The sequence below is a fragment of the Oncorhynchus keta genome, chromosome 32 (assembly GCF_023373465.1).
Source record: "Oncorhynchus keta strain PuntledgeMale-10-30-2019 chromosome 32, Oket_V2, whole genome shotgun sequence".
In the NCBI taxonomy this organism is placed as follows: domain Eukaryota; kingdom Metazoa; phylum Chordata; class Actinopteri; order Salmoniformes; family Salmonidae; genus Oncorhynchus; species Oncorhynchus keta.
The window spans coordinates 7,655,388-7,679,384 of record NC_068452.1 but is presented as its reverse complement, the minus strand read 5'-3'; the positions used below and the strand labels follow the sequence as shown (position 1 = coordinate 7,679,384).

Genomic DNA, 23,997 nt, shown 5'->3' with positions numbered 1-23,997 from the left:
AGGTCTGTGGTTTGACTTGGAGATTTCGTACAGCGGCTCCTTCCTGATGACCCTGGAGACCAAGATGAACCTGATCAGACTGGGGAAGGACGGCGACTGTATGCGCTTCAGAGACCTCAGCAAGGATGGGTAAGGGGAAGGAACGGTCCTCACTAAACACTGACTGGTGTGTGACCTACTCTAGTAATGATTGTAAACATTAACACTGTTAAAGGTTCACACTGTTTTCCTCCTCTGAACACCATCATAATGACACAATTAGCTTTCCACGGGGTCAGGGGTTAGCTACACTTCTCTTTTAACTCGTCTTCTGTACACCACCTTTTTCTCCGTCCTTCCTTACGTGTTCCTGGACGCACACCCTTACGTGTTCCTGGACGCACACCCTTGCGTGTTCCTGGGCGCACACCCTTACGTGGATATTTTCTTCACCTGGTGAGTGCAGCGCTTCTCTGGGGCCTTCTCGTTTCCATGTCCGTTCCATTTCAATCTGTTTTGGTGGTCATTTCATTACGTGTAGCTTCCATCCCATCTAACTGACATTGTGAATGGGTTCATTTTGTCAGTGTTCAGACTGTGTCCTCATGTGAATTCTAAAACCAAGGGGATCTCAAGAGGATGCATCAGTCCATACTCAATCAGTGTTTTCCATTAGCGCCGGCTAATCAGCTGATTTACCGACTCATTTACAGATTGCTACATTTTCCACTTCATATTAACTACGTTACTTTTCATTCCCTAGTCCGTCGAGCCCTGTCGCACTCGAATGGGCGATATGCATCTTCTAAAGAGCTATTGGTAGGATAGGCGCCTGTCAGTCACGAAGCGAGCGACGACAGGGAAACGCAGCAGAGAGGAACATGCGAAGCGAGAGGTTTCACTCTCACCCAAAAATGTTCCAAAATAATCCCAATGCGTTTCTATGGGATTATTTTTGACCGACGCTTGTCGCCTGTCGAATTTCTTTACACAGAGTTGGTAGAGAGCTTGATGCTCATGATTTTGCATGTCCTATGTAATATACAGTTGAAGTCAGAAGTTTACATACACTTAAGTTGGAGTCGTTAACTTGTTTTTCAACCACTCCACAAATGTATTGTTAACAAACTATAGTTTTGGCAAGTCGGTTAGGACATCTACTTTGTGCATGACACAAGTCATTTTTCCAACAATTGTTTACAGACAGATCATTTGTTCAATTGAAATTGAATTAATTTGACTAAGTTTATCGTAAGACATGAACAGAATGCATCAACGCAACTTTCTAAACTGGCAATGAAAATGACCGTCTCTTTGTGTGCGGTGCAGGGGTCTACCACTTTGTGTAAATCATTAGCAATTATGCTAAAGAAAACAGTCTTCTGGTAGATGGGAAAACCTTCCCAACTTGCACAGTTAAATGTTAACTACAAAGTACCCTATGCTTACCTTGGAAAATTATATCATGAGTGGGCATTTGTTGAAGCTGGAAACTACACACTAAATTTCTCTATAGTTTTATTTTTCCCAGACCTCAAGTGGTCTCCTGATGTGGTTTAAGCATTCTTGTGGACTTTTAAATTGTGAATTTGAAATGGAAAACCTGACACAAAGGTAAACCTCATAAAAACCAAACCTTTTAATACATTTTTCTAGATCATGTGGGCTATTTACTTCATATTTCTGTTTTAATTAAATACATAATTTGAAGAACAAACATCAATGTGGCATTTCATATCTCGCAGTTAAACTGTAAATAAATCTTTAATCTCAAATGTTTAATGTTCTCTTACTTAGTCCTGATCATATAAGCCTAGACCGAGACAATATTCAAAACCGCTAACAATACACTGAATTCATATATTTTCAGTCTTTCTGCACAATACCACAACAAATGTTTCCAATCTGAGAGAAAAACTTGATAAAGTATTCAATAATTCAATGTACCAGAGGCCACCAAAATGGAGTTCCTTCTTCAATAATGAGCTCTATTTTGCCCCCAGGATCGGGGGAGCCTAGCTGGCAATAGTATTTCTATTTGGCTGGCTACTTACTCTATGTACTTGTGGAAAACACTGCTCAATCGTTTGACCACCGGAGGGAACCTTTGAGACGCATTTGATAGTATTCCGTATTGGCATTACCAGAGAATTTAAAACCTTTTTTGTAATAACATAGTATATGGGATTGATTTAAGAAATTTGGCTTAATTAATTTGATTAATATTATGGTGTTTCTATTCAGGGAAAAACGAAACCCCTCAGGGTTTACGTTAGGATGGAATGGAAAATATGGCGCTGAACAATGTGACAGTCAAGAGGAGGCTACAGGATTGGAGGATTCATAATTGTTTGCCTTCATTAGACAACTTTGTTCCAATATTTCTGTAAATCAGTGATATTTATTCCCATAGTAATTTGTTATGGATCATAACTAAAGCATTTTGACAGTTTTTAAAAAAAAAAATTTTATTAAAGAAATATATTTTTGTATATTAGGCTACTGTGCAGTCTATAATACATACTGTAGTAAACATGGGAAAGTGTCTAATTCCTTACATAAGGGAGAGCAGGCCATGTCTGTACTACAGAATGCGGGAGACTGGGGTTCAAATCCCCGTTGGGGAGGAAGGAGTAGCCTGTCCCAGATGTGTTATTTCATAATTGTGATGTCTTCACTATTATGGTACAATGTAAAAATATAGAAAAATCTTTGAATGAGTAGGTGTGTCCAGACTGACAGGTACGGTTAAATAAAGGTTACACTAAGAGCATAACATTTCTGCACCCTAATTTTCAAATTATTGTCTAACCAATACCCAAATGGAGATTAAGTGAAAATAAAAATCTCATTGATTTATCAAGACCAGTCCCCATGCTTCCTCAGAGCAGCGCGAAACGGTGCTAAAATAGTTGTAGGCTTTTGCTTGTATGCTCTTTAAATAAATAAGACCAACATCATTTTTAACAGCACATTACTCAACACTAGTGAGACTCATTTCGCCTATGGTAGGCCTGTACTGTAGTACATCGATGAGAAAAATTATAATTCAATGACGAGACTCTCCGCCAATAATTACATTTAGAGGATTGGAGGACTCTAAATTAATATCTAAGGGGTATTTTCCATTAGGATCTGTGATAATATCTGATAATATCTAAGGGGCTTTTATATCATTCTAAATTAAATAATAATAATAATCACTTTGTTTAAAAAGTAATGAATGGCTACACCTGCTACAGTTGTGATGTCTTCACTATTGTTCTACAATGTAGAAAATAGTAAAAAATAAAGAAAAATCCTGGAATGAGGAGGTGTGTCAACTTCTGACTGGATTAATATTATGGTGTTTCTATTCCACGAAAAATGAAAAACCCTCTGGATTTCTGTTAGGGTGGAACGAAAAATATGGCGCTGTACAACGTGACAGTCGACAGTACAGCACTTGGCTATTTAGGTAAAGAATCCCTGTGTCGAGGAGACGAGAGACCGGGGTTCAAATCCCCGACGGGGAGGAAGTAGGCTTATCTCAGAGTCCCCATGCTTGTCTCAGAGCAGTGTGAAACAGTGCTAAAATAGTTGTAGGCTTTTGCTTCTAACTTCAATATGCTCTTTAAATAAGACCTACACCATTTTTAACAATATATCTACAAATGTTTTTTCCAACGATGGGACTCTCCGCCAATATTTACATGTAGAGGATTGGAGGACTCTATATTACTAAGGGGCATTTTCAGTTAGATCTGTGAGAATATCTATGGGGCTTTTATATAATTCTACATTTATTAATAATCGCTTTGTTTTAAAAAGTAATGATATTTTGGAGATTTAGTTTTCATGTAACCTGGAGTGAGCGAGGGAAAAGGGCAATTCTTGAACATGGGGTGAAACATTCTCAGTAATTTGTAAATAAAGGCAGTTTGTTATTTAGAATGATTTATTTCTGGAGAATCCGAACTTGTTTATTTAGCAGACATCACTTGCTTATATTCAGCCTACACATATAAGAATATCATGGAATATTTTTACATTTTTGTTTCTCCATGCTTGTCTCAGAGCGGCGCGAAGCGATACACCGGGAAGGATAGATATTTTGTGCCCACTCGTGATCTCTCTCTTCGGTTACACATCCTTGGAATAGCAGAGCAACATAACGGTCCGGGCGGCCCTTACTGTGCCTAGTGAGCAGTTGGTCAAGTTCTGTTGTCAGAAGAGGAATGGGAATGTCAGTGTGAACCGAAAACCTGACGAACCGTATGTTGACTCTGCCTGTCGGTGGTGTAGTTCCAGAGCTCACAGTGTGTGCCAAGCATGGATTCATCGCCCTTTTCAACGCCTGAGTGAGTCAATGATTTCAATGATTCGTCTGACAAACAAAGATCTTTGTGTCCTGCGTGCCCAGGCATGGATCAAGGCTGGCGAGACATTGAATAACGTCATCTTCACAGACGAATCAACCGTGGAAGAAGATTCAAAATATTAACGAAAGCATAAAGATGTTGATGAAGAAATGTTGTTTCGAGTTAGATATGTAACACTATAGAGTACATAAGCATCGAATACATTGCAAGTTGAAGGACTTTCACAACAGTAGCCGGGCTATAAAAAGTATATTGATTGACATTTGATTGATGAGCTACATTCTTTATTGTAACCACAATGTCACACACAATTTGTATCTACCTTTCCAATTACTTTTAGAGTTTGAGATTTATAAATGTGCGCTTTTAATGATTGTTTTAGTCCGGCGGTGGAGATTTTTTTTCTTTAAATTATTGTTTTATGTAGGATGCTACATTTGACCAGTTGCAATTGTAAGTAGGCCTAATAAAATAAAAATCTAACTTCTACTAGGTTGTTAAGCCTCATAGCCTTCCTCAGCCAGTTAACCTGTCTATGACCCCCCCAACATTCTGCTGAGAAGGCAGCGCGGGATATTCAAAAATATTTTTTTAGAAATATTTAACTTTCACACATTAACAAGTCCAATACAGCAAATGAAAGATAAACATCTTGTTAATCTACCCATCGTGTCCAATTTTTTTAATGTTTCACAGCGAAAACACAACATATATTTATGCTAGATCACCACCAAATCCCCAAAAACACAGCCATTTTTCTCAGCCAAAGATGGTCACAACAGCAGAAATAGAGATAAAATGAATCACTAACCTTTGATAATCTTCATCAGATGACACTCATAGGACATCATGTTACACAATACATGTATGTTTTGTTCGATAATGATGCCATCTATTTTGTGAAGTGCACCAGTCCCTTCTGCAGCAAAGCACCCCCACAGCATGATGCTGCCACCCCCGTGCTTCACGGTTGGGATGGTGTTCTTCAGCTTGCAAGCATCCCCCTTTTTCTCCAAACATAACGATGGTCATTATGGCCAAACAGTTCTATTTTTGTTTCATCAGACCAGAGGACATTTCTCCAAAAAGTATGATCTTTGTCCCCATTTGCAGTTACAAACCATATTCTGGCTTTTTTATGGTGGTTTTGGAACTGTGGCTTCTTCCTTGCTGAGCAGCCTTTCAGGTTATGTCGATATAGGACTCATTTTACTGTGGATATAGATACTTTTGTACCCGTTTCCTCCAGCATCTTCACAAGGTCCTTTGCTGTTGTTCTGGGATTGATTTGCACTTTTCGCACCAAAGTCCGTTCATCTCTAGGAGACAGAACACGTCTCCTTCCTGACCGGTTATGACGGCTGCGTGGTTCCATGGTGTTTATACGTGCGTACTATTGTTTGTACAGATGAACATGGTACCTTCAGGCGTTTGGAAATTGCTTACAAGGATGAACCAGACTTGTGGAGGTCTAAAAATAGTTTGATGGTAGGCCTTGAAATACATCCACAGGTACACCTCCAATTGACTCAAATTATGTAAATTAGCTTCTATATCAGAAAATCAGAAGCTTCTAAATCCATGACATCATTTTCTGGAATTTTCCAAGCTGTTTAAAAGCACAGTCAACTTAGTGTATGTAAACTTCTGACCGACTGGAATTGATACAGTGAAATAATCTGTTTGTAAACAATTGTTGGAAAAATGACTTGTGTCATGCACAAAGTAGATGTCCTAACCAACTTGCCAAAACTATAGTTTGTTATCAATACATTTGTGGAGTGGTTGAAAAACGAGTTTTAATAACTCCAACCTAGCTCAAGCTAACTTCACACCTAGCTCAAGCTGAGGAGAGCGGGGGGTTCACACCTAGCTCGGCTATTAGACAATTCTTTAGTAAAAGTTGAATAGTCTATTGTTCAGTTATAGCCCATCCAGTTACGCTTGTGAAAAACTAATAATAATGCTTTTTCCCCTTTCCACATGTTAAAGATTCCAATTGATGAAGTGTTTTTAGCCACAATCGGCCCCAACTCCAATTAATACATTTAGGAACAGTCGATAGCGTTCTGGCCTTCGGACTAGAATGTTGAGGGTTCGAAACCTGCTCCCTGCTTTGTTTCATTACATTATTATGCCAGTCTCAGAGCAAATAGCCTGGATTGTTACTCCCATCTCGTTCCTCGCTCTCTTCCACGCGTCATTCAGCACGCTTGCGGGCGTGCTGGCAGGATATACTGCTATTTTATTCTGTATATATGAATTACAAATCAGCCTTTACGTAAATCATGTTTCTCGTCTATAGCATAGTTACAAATATGCACAATCGTTTATCTCTACATTAACTAACATATTCCTCTCAATTGTACATTTTTTGCTTGACTCGTTAAGACATTATAACAACTTACATTTGCTTCCCCCGTAATGTTTTGTCAGCCATCTTTGCTGAAGAAAGTCACCACGGACGGGTGGCATTGGAACCACTCGATATGATGGGTCATATAAAAACCTTGGGACCTAAATGCATAATGAGGGCTCTAACTCCCCCTTGTGGTGGTCTGTAGCAATGGGTACCTCTAAGTCCCGCGGTGTAAGCTTGCAACTTTTTAAATGAGGAATCACTGTATGAACAGGCTTTGTAGTTCTAAGAGTCAGCTTTCCCTCTGAAAACAATGGAGATGAATCCATACTGGATCGTGTGTGTGTGCGCCAGGTACAGACCACGGACGTACTGCCTAGCTGACAGTGATGAGGAGTCATCCAGTGCTGGGTCCTCAGACGAAGAGGATACTTCAGAGGTCACCAATGACGTCCCTGGAACAGAGGGGTGAGTATTTACTTTTACCCTGATTATTTACCTTGGTTACCTTTAAAGTACCTTTCCATACAACTTTCATGTAATCCAGACTTGATCTTAATGCAGACTTTCACGTAAATCAAGGTAGGTTTGCGCGACAAAGTTCAACCCCTAAATCTCTCCTCTCCTTCAGACACATGGGGGGCCGCCAGCCCAGTAAGATAATGCGCTTCGTGGACAAGATCGCCAAGTCCAAGTACTTCCAGAAGGCCACCGAGACGGAGTTCATCAAGAAGAAGATGGAGGAGGTGTCCAACACGCCCCTGCTGCTCACCGTGGAGGTTCAGGAGCTCAGGGGCACGTTGGCCGTCAACATCCCACCCCCGCCCACTGACAGGATATGGTATGTTCTAAGACAGCTTCATAGAGTTACACATCATACCTCTGCCCAGCAACAGGATACAACACATTCATACCACCACAATACATAATGAATACACTTTAATATTATATTATCGGGGTGTCAATCAAACACTTGTTGGCATTCTTGTGCATTAGTTAATTATGTTCTGCAATGCACTTGTGCCCTCTGCTGGTGACTGATCACATCGCTGGAAAACTGACATCTTGTGTGCCTTATTATTCTGAGTAACCTTTACCATTAACTTGCCCACATACTACAATAACAAATCGCTCATTGCTGCATGATCTGTTATAATTGAAATCTACACTCTGGTGTTTCTCTAGTATGTTTGTTGACTCTGATTTGAATCGCAGGTATGGTTTCAGGGGTCCACCCCACCTGGAGCTGAAGGCTCGGCCCAAACTGGGAGAGAGAGAGGTCACACTGGCCCACGTCACCGACTGGATCGAGAAGAAACTGGACCAGGAGTTTCAGGTATGTATGTGTGTGTGTGCGCGTGATACTGTACTTTGTCCAAAATCTGTCAGCATACTACATCAAATGTAACATCTCTGAATCTTCTCTTCGACGTAGAAAATCTTTGTCATGCCAAACATGGATGACCTGTGGCTGACCATCATGCACTCTGCCATGGACCCCCGCTCTTTTGGAACGCCCTCCACCGTCGATACGACCCAGAGGGAAACGGAGCCTTCCGAAACAGAGGGGGGCACCACTAACGGCATATGAAGGATTGTTTACAGTATTTGCCTGAAACGTGTGAATTAGAATGGGAGCCAGGTGGCTTTGAAGTAGTATAAGGCGCTATTGGTGCATAAGGACATACAAAAATACTTCTGTTACCACATTGACATTCCAATAGCTCCATACCCAAGGGTCTTTTTTGTCACTGGCAGAACAGGATGACCTCAGTCATCAGGTGAACTTTGACTTTTTAACAAGCTCACTGACCGAACGAGACAGAAGTCAGTCAACCAACCAGGAAGGAGAAACACTAAAAATAAAAACTGACTTTCTGCTCTGTTTTTTTTAATCTGTGTAGGATGAACAGACTTAGAAAAGTCGATTTTACTCAGAATGGCACAAATGTAACAGTGATACAACCTAGTGGTATAGGTGGAGCGGTGTGGAGAGTTTCTGTGAGTTATAAGGTTACACAGTGTCCTATGAACACATGGTTATTTCGCATTCGCCGTTCACCTTACGTCCTAGGTAGGAAACAACTTATGTTTGGGGACCCAAATCAAGAGGGAGAATGAAGTGAAAAGAAATGGTTGAATGAGACGGGCAACCTCTAGATTATACTTTTGTTATTGTACGGGTATGTCTGCAAGAGAGTGCATGTGTGTGTGAAGCCTGACAATGAAAGCAGGAGTGCATACTTTTGACAATGTCACATGTATTATTTGCCATATGATATAAGACATCTAATGCACCCTATGCTTTGTCCAGGTGAACACTAAGTGTATTCACTTGTGTTGTGACCCCACATCTCTTACTGCTCGGGGTAGAAGTACCCCCTTTACCACAGGTCTAGAATCAGAAAATCAGAAGCTTCTAAATCCATGACATCATTTTCTGGAATTTTCCAAGCTGTTTAAAAGCACAAATTACCCCAAATCCTAACCGTTTTGTGGATGAGAAAATGTCTGACCCTATAGCAGTGGTAAGGGGGAAAGTTCTACCTAAAGTATTCCCCTCTTAACTGTACACCACACCGCTTTATATGCAAATGATCACTGTGTCCATATCTGTATGGAAGCAGCTATATGAAGCCCCTCCCCTCAATTTTCTCTGCAAGCCAATGCTATAGGGTTAGCCGTCATTACCTAGGCAACACGTGTCTTTAATTCACTAATGCCTATGCAAGTTCCTTGCTAACTAAGGACATGGACATGAGGTGAGCAATGAGAAAATAGTGTATATATATATATCTTGTAAAGATATGTATTTCTGAAAAGGTGTACATAATGGGCCTTAACACTTTTGTTGAATGTATGTATGTATGTATGGCTATATTGACATTGGACTGTTTTATTGTTAGTTGTATGGAAACTATTCCTAACCAATCACATGGATTATGTTGATTGGGGTATGCCAAGTATTGCACAACTAAAACAGAAGTTTTGATTGATGTTTTCCTTGTAAACACTATTAATGAAATACCATCTACAGACATGTATTGCATATTTGCAGTGCTATTGTGTTATGCTCTCTAGCATGTACAATACCCGTGGCACATGTTGAGACCATTCCTGTTGTAACCTCGGAACAACAGGTTTTCATGTTTGTTTGTTTTTTCAAATGATGTAGGAAGTGTTATGCTTTTTTTTTTTTTTTAAATGTTGTTTTATGTATTTTCAAATGGCCATCATCCACAGTTGCCAATGCATGGAAATGAGCCCCCTTGCCAGACATGCTAAATGACACTTGGTAGAGTTAAACTATATGATGTACTGTGCCCTTTGCCCAAACCATCATTAATATTAAAATAAACTGTTAACTCAAACCATAATTGTAGTCTCAAATCATCACTATTGAAGTCTGAATCACCTCCTATACTCTACTGTTATGTTTTCTTCAGTTTGAGTTTAAGTTTTAAATGCACAGTTTTAGCATTGGATTTGTTTACATTAATTCCTATTTGTTTTTCCATTCGTTCCATTTATTTGTCAGGACACTAAAGAACTGTTGTAGAATGTCATTGATGAAGGTTTTTAACTTTCCTTCTACTTCTAATTCCAATACTTCTACTTCTAATTTGGTTTCTTGTTTAATTTTCGTTTTAGCGATTATTCAGTTAGTAATATTATTATTGGAACCCTTGATAAAGATGAGGCAAAAATACTCAAATAAATGATACAAATACTGCGCTATTATTGCATGCAATTTTGTGTTGAAAATTTGATTTATTGTATATTAACACAATTGCCCAGAGAAAGAGATTTAGTTTCAAAAGTAATAAAACAATTCTCAAAAAGATAGGTGTCAAAGTTATTGGCCCCCCTGTTTTCAGTACTCTAGCACCGTACCTTTGTGAGGATAATGACACTGAGCCTTTAAAGAAAAAGATTAGAGAACACAGTGGGAGGGATCTTGGACCGTTCATCCATACAGAATCTTTCCAGATCCTTGTTAAGGGGATGGTGCTAAGACTATTGAAAACAGGGGTGCCAATCATTTTGACCCCTCTTTTTTTATTTTCTTTAATTGTTTAGCAAAATCTCGTTCTCTGAGCAATTGTATTAGTATAAATAATATAATTCCCCAGTTTTTTGGAGTGTACAAAATAGCTTAGTATTTGTATTTATTTTATACAGTATTTTTGCTCATCTTTATGAAGGGTGCCAATAATTATGGACCTGAATGTAGGTCTAGTACCAGGTTGGATTTAGAATGTTTTGTAACGCTTTGTCTGCTTTCCTGAAATACAATGACAGAATAATGGTATGAATAGCACATCAGATTTATAATAATAAAGAGTTGATGATTCTGCAAATAGATGGCTTATTTAGATTTTTAAGGACAAATTTGTTGAGCCTCATCCATGTCTACTGCTTGGCTGAAACTTGGTCTCTTAGTTGGTTGAGACCAAATTTCCCTAAAGGAAGTGCTTTAAAATAATGCCTTTTTATTTTTACAAATGTTGATTTAGCAGGCCTTGTTATTTTCTGTTATTGATTTTGTATGACTGAATTGCAATGGTATTGTGGTACAAAAGATTAAAAAAAATATCAACTTGCTTTGTAATTATTTGCTCTTGATTGAAATAAAGATTTTTTTTTAATAAACCAATTTTTTTTTGTCATATACTGAAGTTATTTAAATTGCCACACTCGCATGCCATGCATTAATATTTAAAATGTTCAAATTCCATTTCTGATAATCCATGCACCTCAACTTGAACAGTCTACAAATGTCAATATTCATCAGGGGCGGCACTATCCAATGACTAGGCTCTACCCCTTGTCCCTTCACGGAAGTTAATCGTTTCCTAGCAACGCCTGGCCGGCAGACAAACAGAGGTGAGTCTAGCTGTTTTTAGTTTGCAAATTCAATTTCGTACTACGAGCTGCAGGATTATTTGTTGTTGCTGAAGAGGTGATAAAGCAGCCGTAAGGTTGAGTAACTTGTGCATTTCGAGAACAGTTAAAACATTGTGGTATTTTAAATTGTTAGGTAATCTAGCTAACGTTAGCGTTAATAGCGTATTAACGAATAAGCACGCTTACTTCAAGGCAAGTGGATAGCAGTATTCCACGGGAAACATTATAAGCGTAGGAGGCATAGCCATCATAGGTATCTGTCTTATTTAATTTTTAAGCAAATGTACAGTATGAGGGCCTAATGAATGATTGTCGTCAACTTCATAACGTTAGTGAATATTTAAATATGTGTGTCTCTGTCATGTTTTCCCAGGTGATGACAGGAAGGAAGCTTTGTCAGACAACTTTTAAATGTGCATTTTTGCTTCAATACATTATTTTCATTCTGACCTTTCTTTCAGTTCTGAAGAGATAACTCCTTAATAACTCAAGAAGCAGGTAAGGCATTCAATGAAAGGGCGTTAAAAGAGCAGGTGACATTATTTAGCAGACACTCTTATCCAGAGGGACTTACAGGAACAATTAGGGTTTAAGTGCCTTGCTCAAGGGCACATACACTGATTTTTTTCACCTAGTCGGCTTGGGGATTTAAACCAGCAACTTTTCGGTTACTGGCACCAAAGCTCTTAACCGCTAGGCTACCTGCCAACATGACTGCAATGAAATCCAATGTCGCTGTCACAAAGGCAACCTTCTTGTAGTGCTGACAGAGTCAACCATCTTGTAGTGCTGACAGAGTCAACCATCTTGGTTCCCACCGAGTCCAATGGAGGGTGGAGGAAGTGAGGGAGGAGGAGAAGAGGAGAGGAGGGGAAGCCCGCCACAGGAGGAGGGGAAGTACAATGAACAGCCAGGTGGTGCTGACGAGGCAGCAGAGGACTCTGGGGTTACTGTACTACCTGGGCAGGAGGTTTGTGAAAGATACTACTCTACAGTAACAGGATATGTTTTTTTTTTCACACGTTTCTCAAGTTAGGATTTGTGACTCATGATATTGTGTCATCTGCATTTTATTTGTTGTCATTCAAAATCATGAACTTATTTCCAAAAGACGATTTGGACATGATTTAGGCAGTGGTCCAATGCACATAATTAAATATAACCCTTTATTATTTGTATTGTAACCTTATGGATCAAAGAGGGACTTCCTGAGTGTCCTCCTGTCTGTCCTCCATGCAGGGTGGATCAGCAGAGCAGTCAGACAGAGAGCAGGCCGAGGCGGGGGCTGGTTACCCAGTGTCACAGTCAGGAAACAGTGGGACAGGCGCAGCCTTCAACCCCGCCAGCAACTCAGGTCCGCTGGGTTTCAATAAGAGGGAGGGATAGAACAATGGTGGACTTTTTTAACTGATTTCTATCACTTTTTGCCATTGACTCGAGCACTGTGACTTGCCAAGCGCGGTATCTGTTGAGGAGTGATCATGAAACGTTGTTTTTTTTGGGGGGTGCCAGATAACGGAACGATGCCCTTGCCGCCTCACCCCTCGTTGCACCTCTCAGTCCCCCTCTCCGACAGCGATGCGGACGGGTTACGCAGGGCGGCGGAAGAGGGCGATGAGGAAGATGAGCTCATCGTGCTGGACCCTGAACACGTAAAATAAGTTTCCCCGCTTAACATCACTGCTAACGTGGTTTTAAATACCTTAAGGTTTAAGCCCCGTCATGCTTATCAGATGAACGTCTTACTGTGCTTTCTCCCATCTGCCTGCAGCCGCTGATGAGAAGGTTCCAGACTGCACTGAGGAACCACCTCCACAAGCAACTGGAGAGACTCAACATGGAGTTGCGTGAGAAGGTGAAGTAGCTCTCTTCTTCTGAGGCAAAGATTCTTCATCTTTTACAATGGGCCACAATCAAATCAACATGGACATCCACTTTACAGTTTGCATAGAGTACGATTCATGCCATTTATAGTCACTCTTTTCCCAGGAGAGGGCGCCATTGACTTGTTTTGGCTCAATCTCAAACCGTGACCCTGTGCTTTCGTTTTTCAAAACACATAATAAACTAATCTGCTAGAAATTATCTATAAGTGGCAACAATTGATTTACAAGGATTAGTCACTATTGTTATAACATTTTTTTTTTTTAAGACATCCACAGGCCTTGCAGTACGTTTCTAATGCATTTGCCCTGTGCAATTCTGACCCCAACCTATGCTCTCTTTCCCTCCCCTCCTCCACCCATCTCCCTAGATGGCCATAGAGAGGTCTGAGAGCGACCACCGAGAGGAGCTGGGCGTGGAGCTGTACGGCATACAGCAGGAGCTGGCCAGACTCCAGGCCTGTCTGGAGGGCCGTCACGAGACCAACGCGCAGGCGGCCGCCCAGCGCAGACAGGCCCAGGATCAGCTGGAGGGGGTCCGAAGCCAGTACCGCACCACAGCCAGCCAGGCCGGCAAGCAGAGATCACACGGTGAGACCCATAAAGATACACAGTTAGTATGTCTTTTTTCATTCTGTGCTGAGACCACTCACTGACTTGATAGGGACAGACACTATACAAGGATTGTATGAATACTCAACAACTGCTCAAGAGACATTGACTCATCAACTGTCCTAAAGCACACGTTTCTGTAAACGTAGGGTGTTGTCACTTTGCTACAGATGTAGGATCTTCATTTGATCACTTTTGTTGTCTGTGCAGATAAGCTTTGTGATTTACATAAATTAACTGAAGACCCATACTAACAGTATTGCACTTTTCAGGTAACCTACTTTTGGCCAGCTAATAGCTTAACCACCGATCAAGCAGCATTATGCGCTTATTTTGCCGTGACAATATAGGTCAAATTAAGATCCTATATCTGTACTATGACTTGGGCCAGGAGTTTTTCTTGACCTAATCAAGGGAAAAAAATCAGGACCCTAGCCTAGTTATAATAGTCCATAACGATATAAAGGTTTTCCTGGTCAGGTGACAGTCAGGAAAAACTCCTGTCCCTAACTACGTCTATCACCTCCTTCCTCAGTGTCCCAGCTGCAGAGTGAGGTAGAGAACCTGGCACTGCGTCTGTTCTACATGCAGGAGGTTAACGCCGACCTGCGCTCTGACATCACGGCCATGAAGAACGCCTCGCGCAAGGCCTACTCCGAGAAGACCCAGGCAGAGGAGCAGAAACACAAACAGGTCAGGACACACGCCTTCCTTCTTTTACAACTGATTCAAGATCAGCTGATTGGCATGTTTGTTCTAATGTTAACCGTTCTGAGCCAAACCGCAAAACTGGTCCTGGACCAGATGCTAAGGGTCTAGAAATAGAATTTAAAATAATTCTTATTACTGTGGCTAAATCTTCTCTTGCAGTGTATTACAGGTGATTCCTTATATGACCCTCTCTCTCTCTCTACCCCCCCTCTCTCTCTCTCTCTCTCTACCCCCCCCTCTCTCTCTCCCCCCCTCTCTCTCTCTACCCCCCCTCTCTCTCTCTACCCCCCTCTCTCTCTCTACCCCCCCTCTCTCTCTCTACCCCCCCTCTCTCTCTCTCTACCCCCTCTCTCTACCCTCCCCCTCTCTCTCTACCCCCTCTCTCTCTACCCCCTCTCTCTCTCTACCCCCCTCTCTCTCTCTACCCTCCCTCTCTCTCTACCCCCTCTCTCTCTACCCCCTCTCTTTACCCACCCCTCTCTCTCTCTACCCCCTCTCTCTCTACCCCCCTCTCTCTACCCCTCTGTCTCTCTACCCCCTCTGTCTCTCTATCCCCATCTCTCTCTCTACCCCCTCTCACTCTCTACCCCCTCTCTCTCTCTACCCACCCTCTCCCTCTCTCTCTACCCACCCTCTCCCTCTCTCTCTACCCCCTCTCACTCTCTACCCCCCCTCTCTCTCTCTACCCACCCTCTCCCTCTCTCTCTACCCCCTCTCTCTCTATCCCCCCTCTCTCTACCCCCCTCTCTCTCTACCCCCTCTCCCTCTCTCTCTACCCCCCTCTCTCTACCCACCCTCTCTCTCTACCCCCTCTCACTCTCTACCTCCCCCTATCCCCCCTCTCTCTACCCCCTCTCTCTCTATCCCCCCTCTCTCTACCCACCCTCTCTCTCTACCCCCTCTCACTCTCTACCTCCCCCTTACTCCCCCTCTCTCTACCCCCCTCTCTCTACCCCCTCTCACTGTCTACCTCCCCCTACTCCCCCCTCTCTACCCCTCTCTCTCTACCCCCTCTCACTCTCTACCTTCTCTCACTCTCTACCTCCCCCCTACTCCCCCTCTCTCTACCCCCTCTCTCTCTACCCCCCTCTCTCTCTCTCTGTCCCCCCTCTCTCTACCCCCTCTCACTCTCTACCTCCCCCTATCCCCCCTCTCTCTCTACCCACCCTCTCTCTCTACCCCCTCTCACTCTCTACCACCACCCCAACCCCCCTCTCTCTCAGGACTTGTATGTGGAGCGGTTGACCAAACACATGGAGCGGCTGACGGAGCAGATAGCTCTGTATAAAGTACAGACCATCGCCCAGTCTGAGGAGACCCAGGCAGCCAAGGAGGCCCTCTCTGAGGTACACTACTGTCCACTCCCGGTTGGGTACAGGCTTTTGATCCAGCCAATCAGTATAACACAATAATAAATGTGTTACTGCTTAGGCTGAGACAAAAGCTGTACACACAGAAGGAATGGGGAATGGTGGTGAACGGTGTGCCTTTTGCCTGTGTGTCTCTCGATACAGGCCCAGATGGAGATGGACTCTTTGGGGATGGAGAGGAAGCAGCTGCTGCAGCAGTGGAACAGCAGCCTGGTGGGCATGAGGAGACGAGACGACGCCTACACCGCCATGGTGGAGGCTCTACGGTGAGGCCACGTAAACGCCTAGAGTCTACACACATCACAGGAGGCTGCTGAGGGGAGGACGGGTTCATAGTAATGGCTGGAACGGAGTGAATGGAATGTTATCAAACACATGGGAACCGTCTGTTGATGTGTTGGTTACCATTCCATTTATACCGTTTCAGCCATTACTATGAGCCCGTCCTCCCCAATTAAGATACCACCAGCCGCCTGTGACGCGCACACACACACACACACACACACACACACACACACACACCTCACCACTCAGTGTAGAACAGCAGCCTGGCAGGTATGACGAGACGAGGCCAACACCACGGTGGAAGAGAATACACACTGGATAGACTTAAAATGGCAACCCTATTCCCTATATAATGCACAACTTTTGGCAAGATGTACATTGGCCACTGTCCAATGTCCGTTTACAATACAATTTGTATTTGCCGTGCATCAGTCCTGTTGGTCTGCTCTGGTCAGACGTTTCTCCTTGAGACTGGACATGCTGTACACCTGTGGGATGCCACCGTGCACACGTCTGTCAATCTCCCTCCCTCTCCCTGCCTCCATGCAGCGCGGCCACCCACCAGGTCCGCTCTCTAGACACCGAGATCGAGGGCTTCAAGAAGTCCATCACGCAGGAGGGGGAGCGCAATGAGCTGCTGACAGTACTACTGAACCGGACCCGGCTGGACAGCGCCACCTCCAGGAAGCTGATCTCCCACAGCCACAGCCAGCAGGAGGCGCTGCAGGTCCAGTACAGCATCTACATGAGGACCCTGCAGGAGACCGAGCAGACGCTGCAACGCGGCAACACGGTGAGTGAATGGATTGGTTTTATTTGACACTTTTGTAACGCGCACAGGTTGCTTTAACCGATGGGTAAACACTCAATGAAGTCAAAAGACTTGCGTTTATTGTGGTTTGCTTCTTCTATTTCTTTCTCAAGTCCGCAGTTGATTTGTGTATCTATCGTGTATCTATTTGTGTATCTAATGTCCTTTCCCTATGCAGGCTCCTCTGAATGCAATATCCGCTCAATGTGAAGTGACTGGAATGTATTGTCGTTGTCGTTGACTCGTGTAAGTGGGCGATAGTACGATGAAACCCTTCTAACCTCTTGTCCCCCTCCCTCCCGTCTCCCCATGTCTCTTCTCCCCCCTCCCCTCTATCCAGGAGTGTGGGGTGCGCCAGGTGGAGGTGTCCTCCCTGAGGAAGCAGACGGAGAAGGAGTGGGTGCGGCGCATCGAGCTGGAGGACCGCATCGTGTCCAAGATGCAGGAGCATCTCACCCACGACAAGGCCACCAAGTACTCCCGACGCCTCACCGACAAGATGGCCGCCCACAAGAGGGAGAAGGTGAGCGGGGTCGGTCGCCGTATTTTTTGGGGTTATCCTGAGTGGCGCAGCGGTCTAAGGCACCGCATCGACGGCGGTCTGAGGCACTGCATACAGACCCGGGTTCGATCCTGGGTTGTATCACAACCGGCCGTGACCGGGAGTCCCATAGGTCGGTGGACAATTGGCCCAGCGTCGTCCAGGTTAGGGGAGTGTTTGGCCGGGGTATGCTGTCATTGTAAATAAGAATTTGTTCTTACCTGACTTCATAATATTACAAAGACTATTTAGCGGTGTATAGTCAATCATATTGTGGAGAGGTGTTAGGAATGGGAGACTTTGTAGAATTACAGTACAGAAGGAGTTACATCTGGTTGTTATTTAATATCTTGAGCTCTAGTTTTTCAATGACCTGTGTAGACAAAGAAAGGGTACATTGAAAACCACACCAACCGCAATGCTACATATGAAACTCTGCAAGCGCAATGTATCACTGTGTTCAAACCAATCTCTGTGTGTGCGTCTCTCTCTCTCTCCTCACCCTACCAGGAGACCCAGCTGTCCCGGCTGGAGAACGAAATGGCGGCGGTGACGCTGGAGAGCAGTGACCTCACCCTGCGCCTGGAGGGTCTGGCCCGCACCCTCGCCTCGCTGGAGACGGAGATGAGCCGCCGCAACGAACTGCTCGGCGCCAGCGAGGCCAGGATCACCAAGCGCGTCACCGTCATCGAGCGCAAGCAGGCCACCATCAACGTTTACAACAAGAAGATTGAGCAGCTCGTCGCCTGCACTGGGGTGAGAGTTAACTTACAACCAAGCACTGACCAGTAACCAACTGAACACTGGGTTTATTTCCCTTAGAATAAAGGACTATAGGTACTGAATCTAAAATAGGTGGCACCTACAGATCTAGAATGGTATTCTATTTCTATGGTAGCACCATCCTCTACAATAAGACCGGAGCCAGAATGGGTTTGAAACGTTTCAGCTTTGGGGGGAAAAAATGCACATTTTCCTGACTTTCTATGTTGTCTTGATCACGTCCCTACGTACATCAACAGCACGAGGACCTGGGCCCGTTGGAGATCCAGGCCAGTACTCTGACCAAGCAGCTGGAGGCGGTGGGAGGAGAGATCAAGGAGCAGCAGCAGCTCTGGCTGCGGCAGCAGGGGGAACTGGTGAGACTGACCCAGGAGAAACAGGCCCGGAGCGCCGCCCTGCTCACACTGCAGACCCAATTCACCATCCTACAGCAGAGGAAAGTCCGCACCGAGAGTACGGTAACACACACGGGCGCGCACACCCACTGACCATGGAGAAATGGTCCCGGAGCACCGCCCTGCTCACACTACTACTACTAATACACCTACCGGTACCCAGCCCCCATGGGCTTACAAGACACTACAGAATAAAATATAATTTGACAAATTATGGGCATAGAATACAGCTACCATATAGCCCCACTACACAAACAGTACATGTATCCTTCTCCTCCAGGCATCGTGAACGCACTGAGCAATCACAAACACTCCCGGTCTGAAACAAGATTCCAGACACTTCACCATTTTTGGGGTCTTTGTGACCCTACCCTAACAAAACACACGCTAACCCATGGACTCTCCCCACCTCTCCGCTGCCTCCCGTCCAGGTGAGATACAACAGGAGCAGCGGGAGCAGGCCGAGCTGGAGAGACACATGAAGGAGCTGATGGCGGACATGTTGAAGCTCAACTCCCTGCTGAGTGAGAACAGGCATCTCCACCAGGCCCTGGAGCAGGGCAACGTCGTCATGGAGACGGACTTCCTGCACAGACTCAAGGTCAGACTGGTGGTCACGGTGGGGGCTATTTCTGGTGTTCATCAGTCCCCCAGTCAAATACACACACGTGTAAATATGTCTGTTTCAGTCCTGAACCACTGCATTCTATATTGCCCCACAAAAGCAAAACGCAGTAACTACGTTGTTGTTTTTTTTACTACAAAATCTGACTTACAAAGTCTTTTTCTATCTCGACGGACAGCAATTTCTGATGCACCACGATCGATGTTGATCAACAGGCTTGTTCTTGTGTCAGGAAACGAAATACCGCGTTAATCAGATATACCTGGCCGTTACAACCGATCAAAGTCCTTTTTACCCGAATCCAAGGGCAGTATGCTAGACATACTGTAAATGGACGTACAGAAATGCCTCCGCACCATTGTACCTCATGTATAACCGTGTACTCCTGTGACGTTGTGTGTTTAGGAGGCGGAGAGAAACTCCATTGAGACGCAGATGAAGCTAGAGAGGATCCAGGAGGAGAAGGACAGGCTGTTCAACAGTCTGGTGGAGTCAGAGTGAGTCAAACAGTAGCAAAGTAGTCCGCCTAGAAACATGACCCTCCGTCTATCTGTCTGTCTGTGTCTTGTCCTCATGCGAGTGTGTGTGTGTGTGTGTGTGTTTCACGTGCTTGTGTTATACGGGGTGTGTGTTTTTGTTGAGTTCACCCGCGCTTCCACATCTGCGTCGCTTGCTGCTTGGGGTTTTAGGTCGGGTTTCTGCGGCGCACTTTGCAGACATCATGTAAAAAATGGCTTTAGAAAAGACATTTGTTGATGTTTATTTGCGTGCGTGCATCTGTGTTTTCAGGCGTCAGATCATGCTGTGGGAGAAGAAGACCCAGCTGGTGAGAGAGACCAGGTCGGCTGTGGACTCTGAGGTGGGCCAGGGAGACATCCGCACCATGAGGGCTGAGATCCACCGGATGGAGGTAAGTAACATCACACACACTGGAGAAACCAAAAGCGACTCTCACATCACACAATCTTTCACTTAGTCCCTCCTACTGTAGGTCGATACACTGTGTCTGCATATAGAAAATGACAACATTGTGTTGCTGCCTTGTACGAAATGTACGATACAAATCATGTTTGATTTGATTCCTTAGCGCGCTAAATGTGGAATAGGTAGGACACCTCACATACTCGTGCACCTGTTTCACCCCCTCCAATGCTTTCACTGGGTAATGAATCAATGCTGTGTGCTGGGAGTAAGAATCAAGTATCAATGTGGGTGTGTCCCTACAGGTGCGATACGGTCAGCTGATGAAGCAGCAGGAGCGCCTACTGAGGGAGATGGAGGGAGTGGTGGCTCGCAGGGAGACTATCGTGATGCGCAGTGAGGCCCAGGCACGCACCGACCGCAAGCAGCCCACTCACACCGACTTCCACGGCATCCTGCAGGGCCTGCGTCGGAAGATACTGGACACACAGAAGGTGGGGGTGTGGGTCGGTGGGTCAGTTGGTGTGTTGGTGGGTGTGCGTTCCTGTGTGTATGTACAGTACCAGTCAAAAGTTTGGACACCTACTCATTCATGATTTTTCTTTATTTTTACTATTTTCTACATTGTAGAATAATAGTGAAGACATCAAAACTATGAAATAACACATATGGAATCATGTAGTAACCAAACAAGTGTTAAACAAATCGAAATATATTTTATATTTGAGATTCTTCAAAGTAGCCACCCTTTTTCTTGATGACAGCTTTGCACACGCTTGGCATTCTCTCAACCAGCTTCATGAGGTAGTCACCTGGAATGCATTTCAATTAACAGGTGTGCCTTGTTAAAAGTTCATTTGTGGAATTTCTATCCTTCTTAATGCGTTTGAGCCAATCAGTTGTGTTCTGACAAGGTAGGGGTGGAATACAGAATAAAGTCCTATTTGGTAAAAGACCAAGTCCATATTATGGCAATAACAGCTCAAATAAGAAAAGCGAAACGACAATCCATCATTACTTTAAGACATGAAGGTCAGTCAATCCAGAAAAGTTTATTCAATTGCAGTCGTAAAAACCATCAAGCGCTATGATGAAACTGGCTTTCATTAGGACCGACACACAAAAGGAAGACCCAGCGTTATCTTTGCTGCAGAGGATAAGTTCATTAGAGTTACCAGCCTCAGAAATTGCAGCCCAAATAAATGCTTCACAGAGTTCAAGTAACAGACACATCTCAACACCAGCTGTTCAGAGGAGACTTTGTGAATCAGGCCGTCATGGTCGAATTGCTGCAAAGAAACCACTACTAAACGACACCAATAATAAGAAGAGACTTGCTTGGGCCAAGAAACACAAGCAATGGACATTAGACCGGTGGAAATCTGGCTGATCAGTCCAAATGTGAGATTTCGGGTTCCAACCGCTGTGTCTTTGTGAGACACGGAGTAAGTGAACGGATGATCTCTGCATGTGTTGTTCCCACCGTGAAGCATGGAGGAGGAGGTGTGATGGTGTGGGGGTGCTTTGCTGGTGACACTGTCAGTGATATATTTACACTTCATGGCACACTTAACCAGCATGGCTACCACAGTATTCTGCAGAGATATAGCATCCCATCTGGTTTGTGCTTAGTGGGACTATCATTTGTTTTTCAACAGGACAATGACCCAACACACCTTCAGGTTGTGTAAAGGCTATTTGACCAAGAAGGAGAGTGATGGAGTGCTGCATCAGATTACCTGGCCTCTACAATCACCCGACCTCAACCCAATTGAGATGGTTTGGGATGAGTTGGACTGCAGAGTGAAGGAAAAGCAGCCAACAAGTGCTCAGCATATATGGGAACTCCTTCAAGACTGTTGGAAAAGCATTCCAGGTGAAGCTGGTTGTGAGAATGCCAAGAGTGTGCAAAGCTGTCATCAAGGCAAAGGGTGGCTACTTTGAAGAATCTCAAATATATTTTGATTTGTTTAACACTTTTTTGGTTACTACATGATTCCTCCATATGTGCTACTGTGCAGCCTACATACTAATACATACTAATACATACTAATACATAACCTACATACCTAATACATACTGTAGTAAACGTGGAAAAAGGCCTAATTCCTTACATAAGGGAGAGCAGACCATGTCTGTACTACAGAATGCGGGGCACGTGGGAGTCCAGGGTTCAAATCCCCGTTGGGGAGAAAGGAGTAGGCTGTCCTTGTAAATAAAATGTATTCTTAACTGATTCCATGTGTGTTATTTCATAGTTGTGACGTCGTCACTATTATTCTACAATGTAGAAAATAGTAAAAATACAGAAAAACCCTTGAATGAGTAGGTGTGTCCAAACCTTTGACTGGTACTGTATATGCTTCATGTGTGTGTGTGTGTGTGTGTGTGTGTGTGTGTGTGTGTGTGTGTGTGTGTGTGTGTGTGTGTGTGTGTGTGTGTGTGTGTGTGTGTGTCCACCCTAACAGCAAGCGGAGGAGTGTGACGGGGTCCTCAGGGAGCTGCAGCAGGGCCAGGCCAGTCTGAGCTGCAGTCTGCGGGACAAACAGCTGCAGCTGGGAGAGCTCCATAGTGCCAGAACTGTCCTCACCTCAGACTTCCAATGTCTGCAGGACACCAAGGAGAGGGTACGCGATGTAGACACATTCACCCATTCACTCTCAACATTATTCCTGCCCAATGTATTGTTATCCATAGTTGAGAAGTGGTTTGCGCTGTGCATAGCTATTTGAATATCTCTTTTCATCTCATGTCTTTTTTAATCCCTTTATCCATCCTTCTTTTCCTCTCTCGGTCTGGTTCTCTTGCTCTCTCACACCCAATCTCTCTCTCTATCCTCCCTTTCTCCCTCTCTCTCTCTCTCTCTCTAGAACCTGGCCCGTCTGGTCTCCCTCCAGGGCCATGCCAAGCAGCTCCAAGCGGTGCGTGAGGGTCGCTACAGCGCCCTGTCCACCAGCGAAGCTTTGGAGCCTGCGTTGCAGAGGCAGGAGGAGCGTCTGCACGCTGTGACCACCATCCTGCACCGTGTCCAGCAGGAGTTCCCCCAGCACCAGGGGGCGCTACGACGCCTCTCCCTCGCCCTGGCCGCGCGCCTGCAGACTCCGATTGGTCAGGAGACCCACTGACTATTACATGACTGAAAACCCCCATCATAGGATTACCCACGGAGTAGATTGGAGATAGAGATCCATCATAGTTGTCGGGTATTACTGCTCTATGGTGTTCTATGTTACTCTGGCTGTTAGGATTAGAGAGCTGGACTTGGGGTGGAAGCTCTCCTCCTGGCCATGTTTGGGCAATTTTGGTTTTCAGAATATTTCAGTTTATTTTGTTTCACTTGATAGAATGAAGAGTTGATTTAATATACCGTATACACAGATATCCTACCAGCGTGTGAAAATAATATTGTCCATGGATAAACTGAAGATACACATAAATAAACAATAAACGCAA

The 23,997-nt window shown here is 44.2% G+C and overlaps 2 protein-coding genes across 8 annotated transcripts in view; both read left to right on the top strand.

Annotated features, from left to right (window-relative positions):
- Positions 1 to 11,356, top strand: part of LOC118364975 (testis-expressed protein 2-like) — a 65,376-nt gene extending 54,020 nt beyond the window's left edge. The window contains exons 9-13 of the mRNA XM_035746830.2: positions 3 to 129; positions 7,054 to 7,167; positions 7,331 to 7,540; positions 7,915 to 8,035; positions 8,135 to 11,356. Of these exons, the coding sequence (XP_035602723.1) occupies positions 3 to 129; positions 7,054 to 7,167; positions 7,331 to 7,540; positions 7,915 to 8,035; positions 8,135 to 8,290 (728 nt within the window). The 3' untranslated portion in view covers positions 8,291 to 11,356. The remainder of the gene's footprint in view (positions 1 to 2; positions 130 to 7,053; positions 7,168 to 7,330; positions 7,541 to 7,914; positions 8,036 to 8,134) is intronic.
- A 199-nt stretch (positions 11,357 to 11,555) lies between these two features.
- ccdc40 (coiled-coil domain containing 40) lies at positions 11,556 to 23,997 on the top strand. Of its 7 annotated transcripts, none has more exons than XM_035746824.2 (20): positions 11,556 to 11,586; positions 12,069 to 12,105; positions 12,395 to 12,577; positions 12,847 to 12,961; positions 13,120 to 13,259; positions 13,379 to 13,462; positions 13,862 to 14,081; positions 14,638 to 14,795; positions 16,037 to 16,159; positions 16,328 to 16,449; positions 17,018 to 17,261; positions 17,620 to 17,802; positions 18,331 to 18,576; positions 18,843 to 19,056; positions 19,430 to 19,599; positions 20,029 to 20,120; positions 20,413 to 20,533; positions 20,850 to 21,038; positions 23,013 to 23,171; positions 23,415 to 23,997. In XM_035746824.2, the coding sequence occupies exons 3-20, from the start codon at positions 12,434 to 12,436 to the stop codon at positions 23,667 to 23,669; spliced, it is 2,979 nt and encodes a 992-aa protein (XP_035602717.1). In that variant the 5' UTR covers positions 11,556 to 11,586; positions 12,069 to 12,105; positions 12,395 to 12,433; the 3' UTR covers positions 23,670 to 23,997. The 7 variants fall into 7 exon arrangements, with proteins under 7 accessions (XP_035602717.1, XP_035602718.1, XP_035602715.1 ...); XM_035746825.2 differs by having other exon boundaries at positions 11,586 to 11,681; XM_035746822.2 differs by lacking the exon at positions 11,556 to 11,586 and adding an exon at positions 11,595 to 11,860.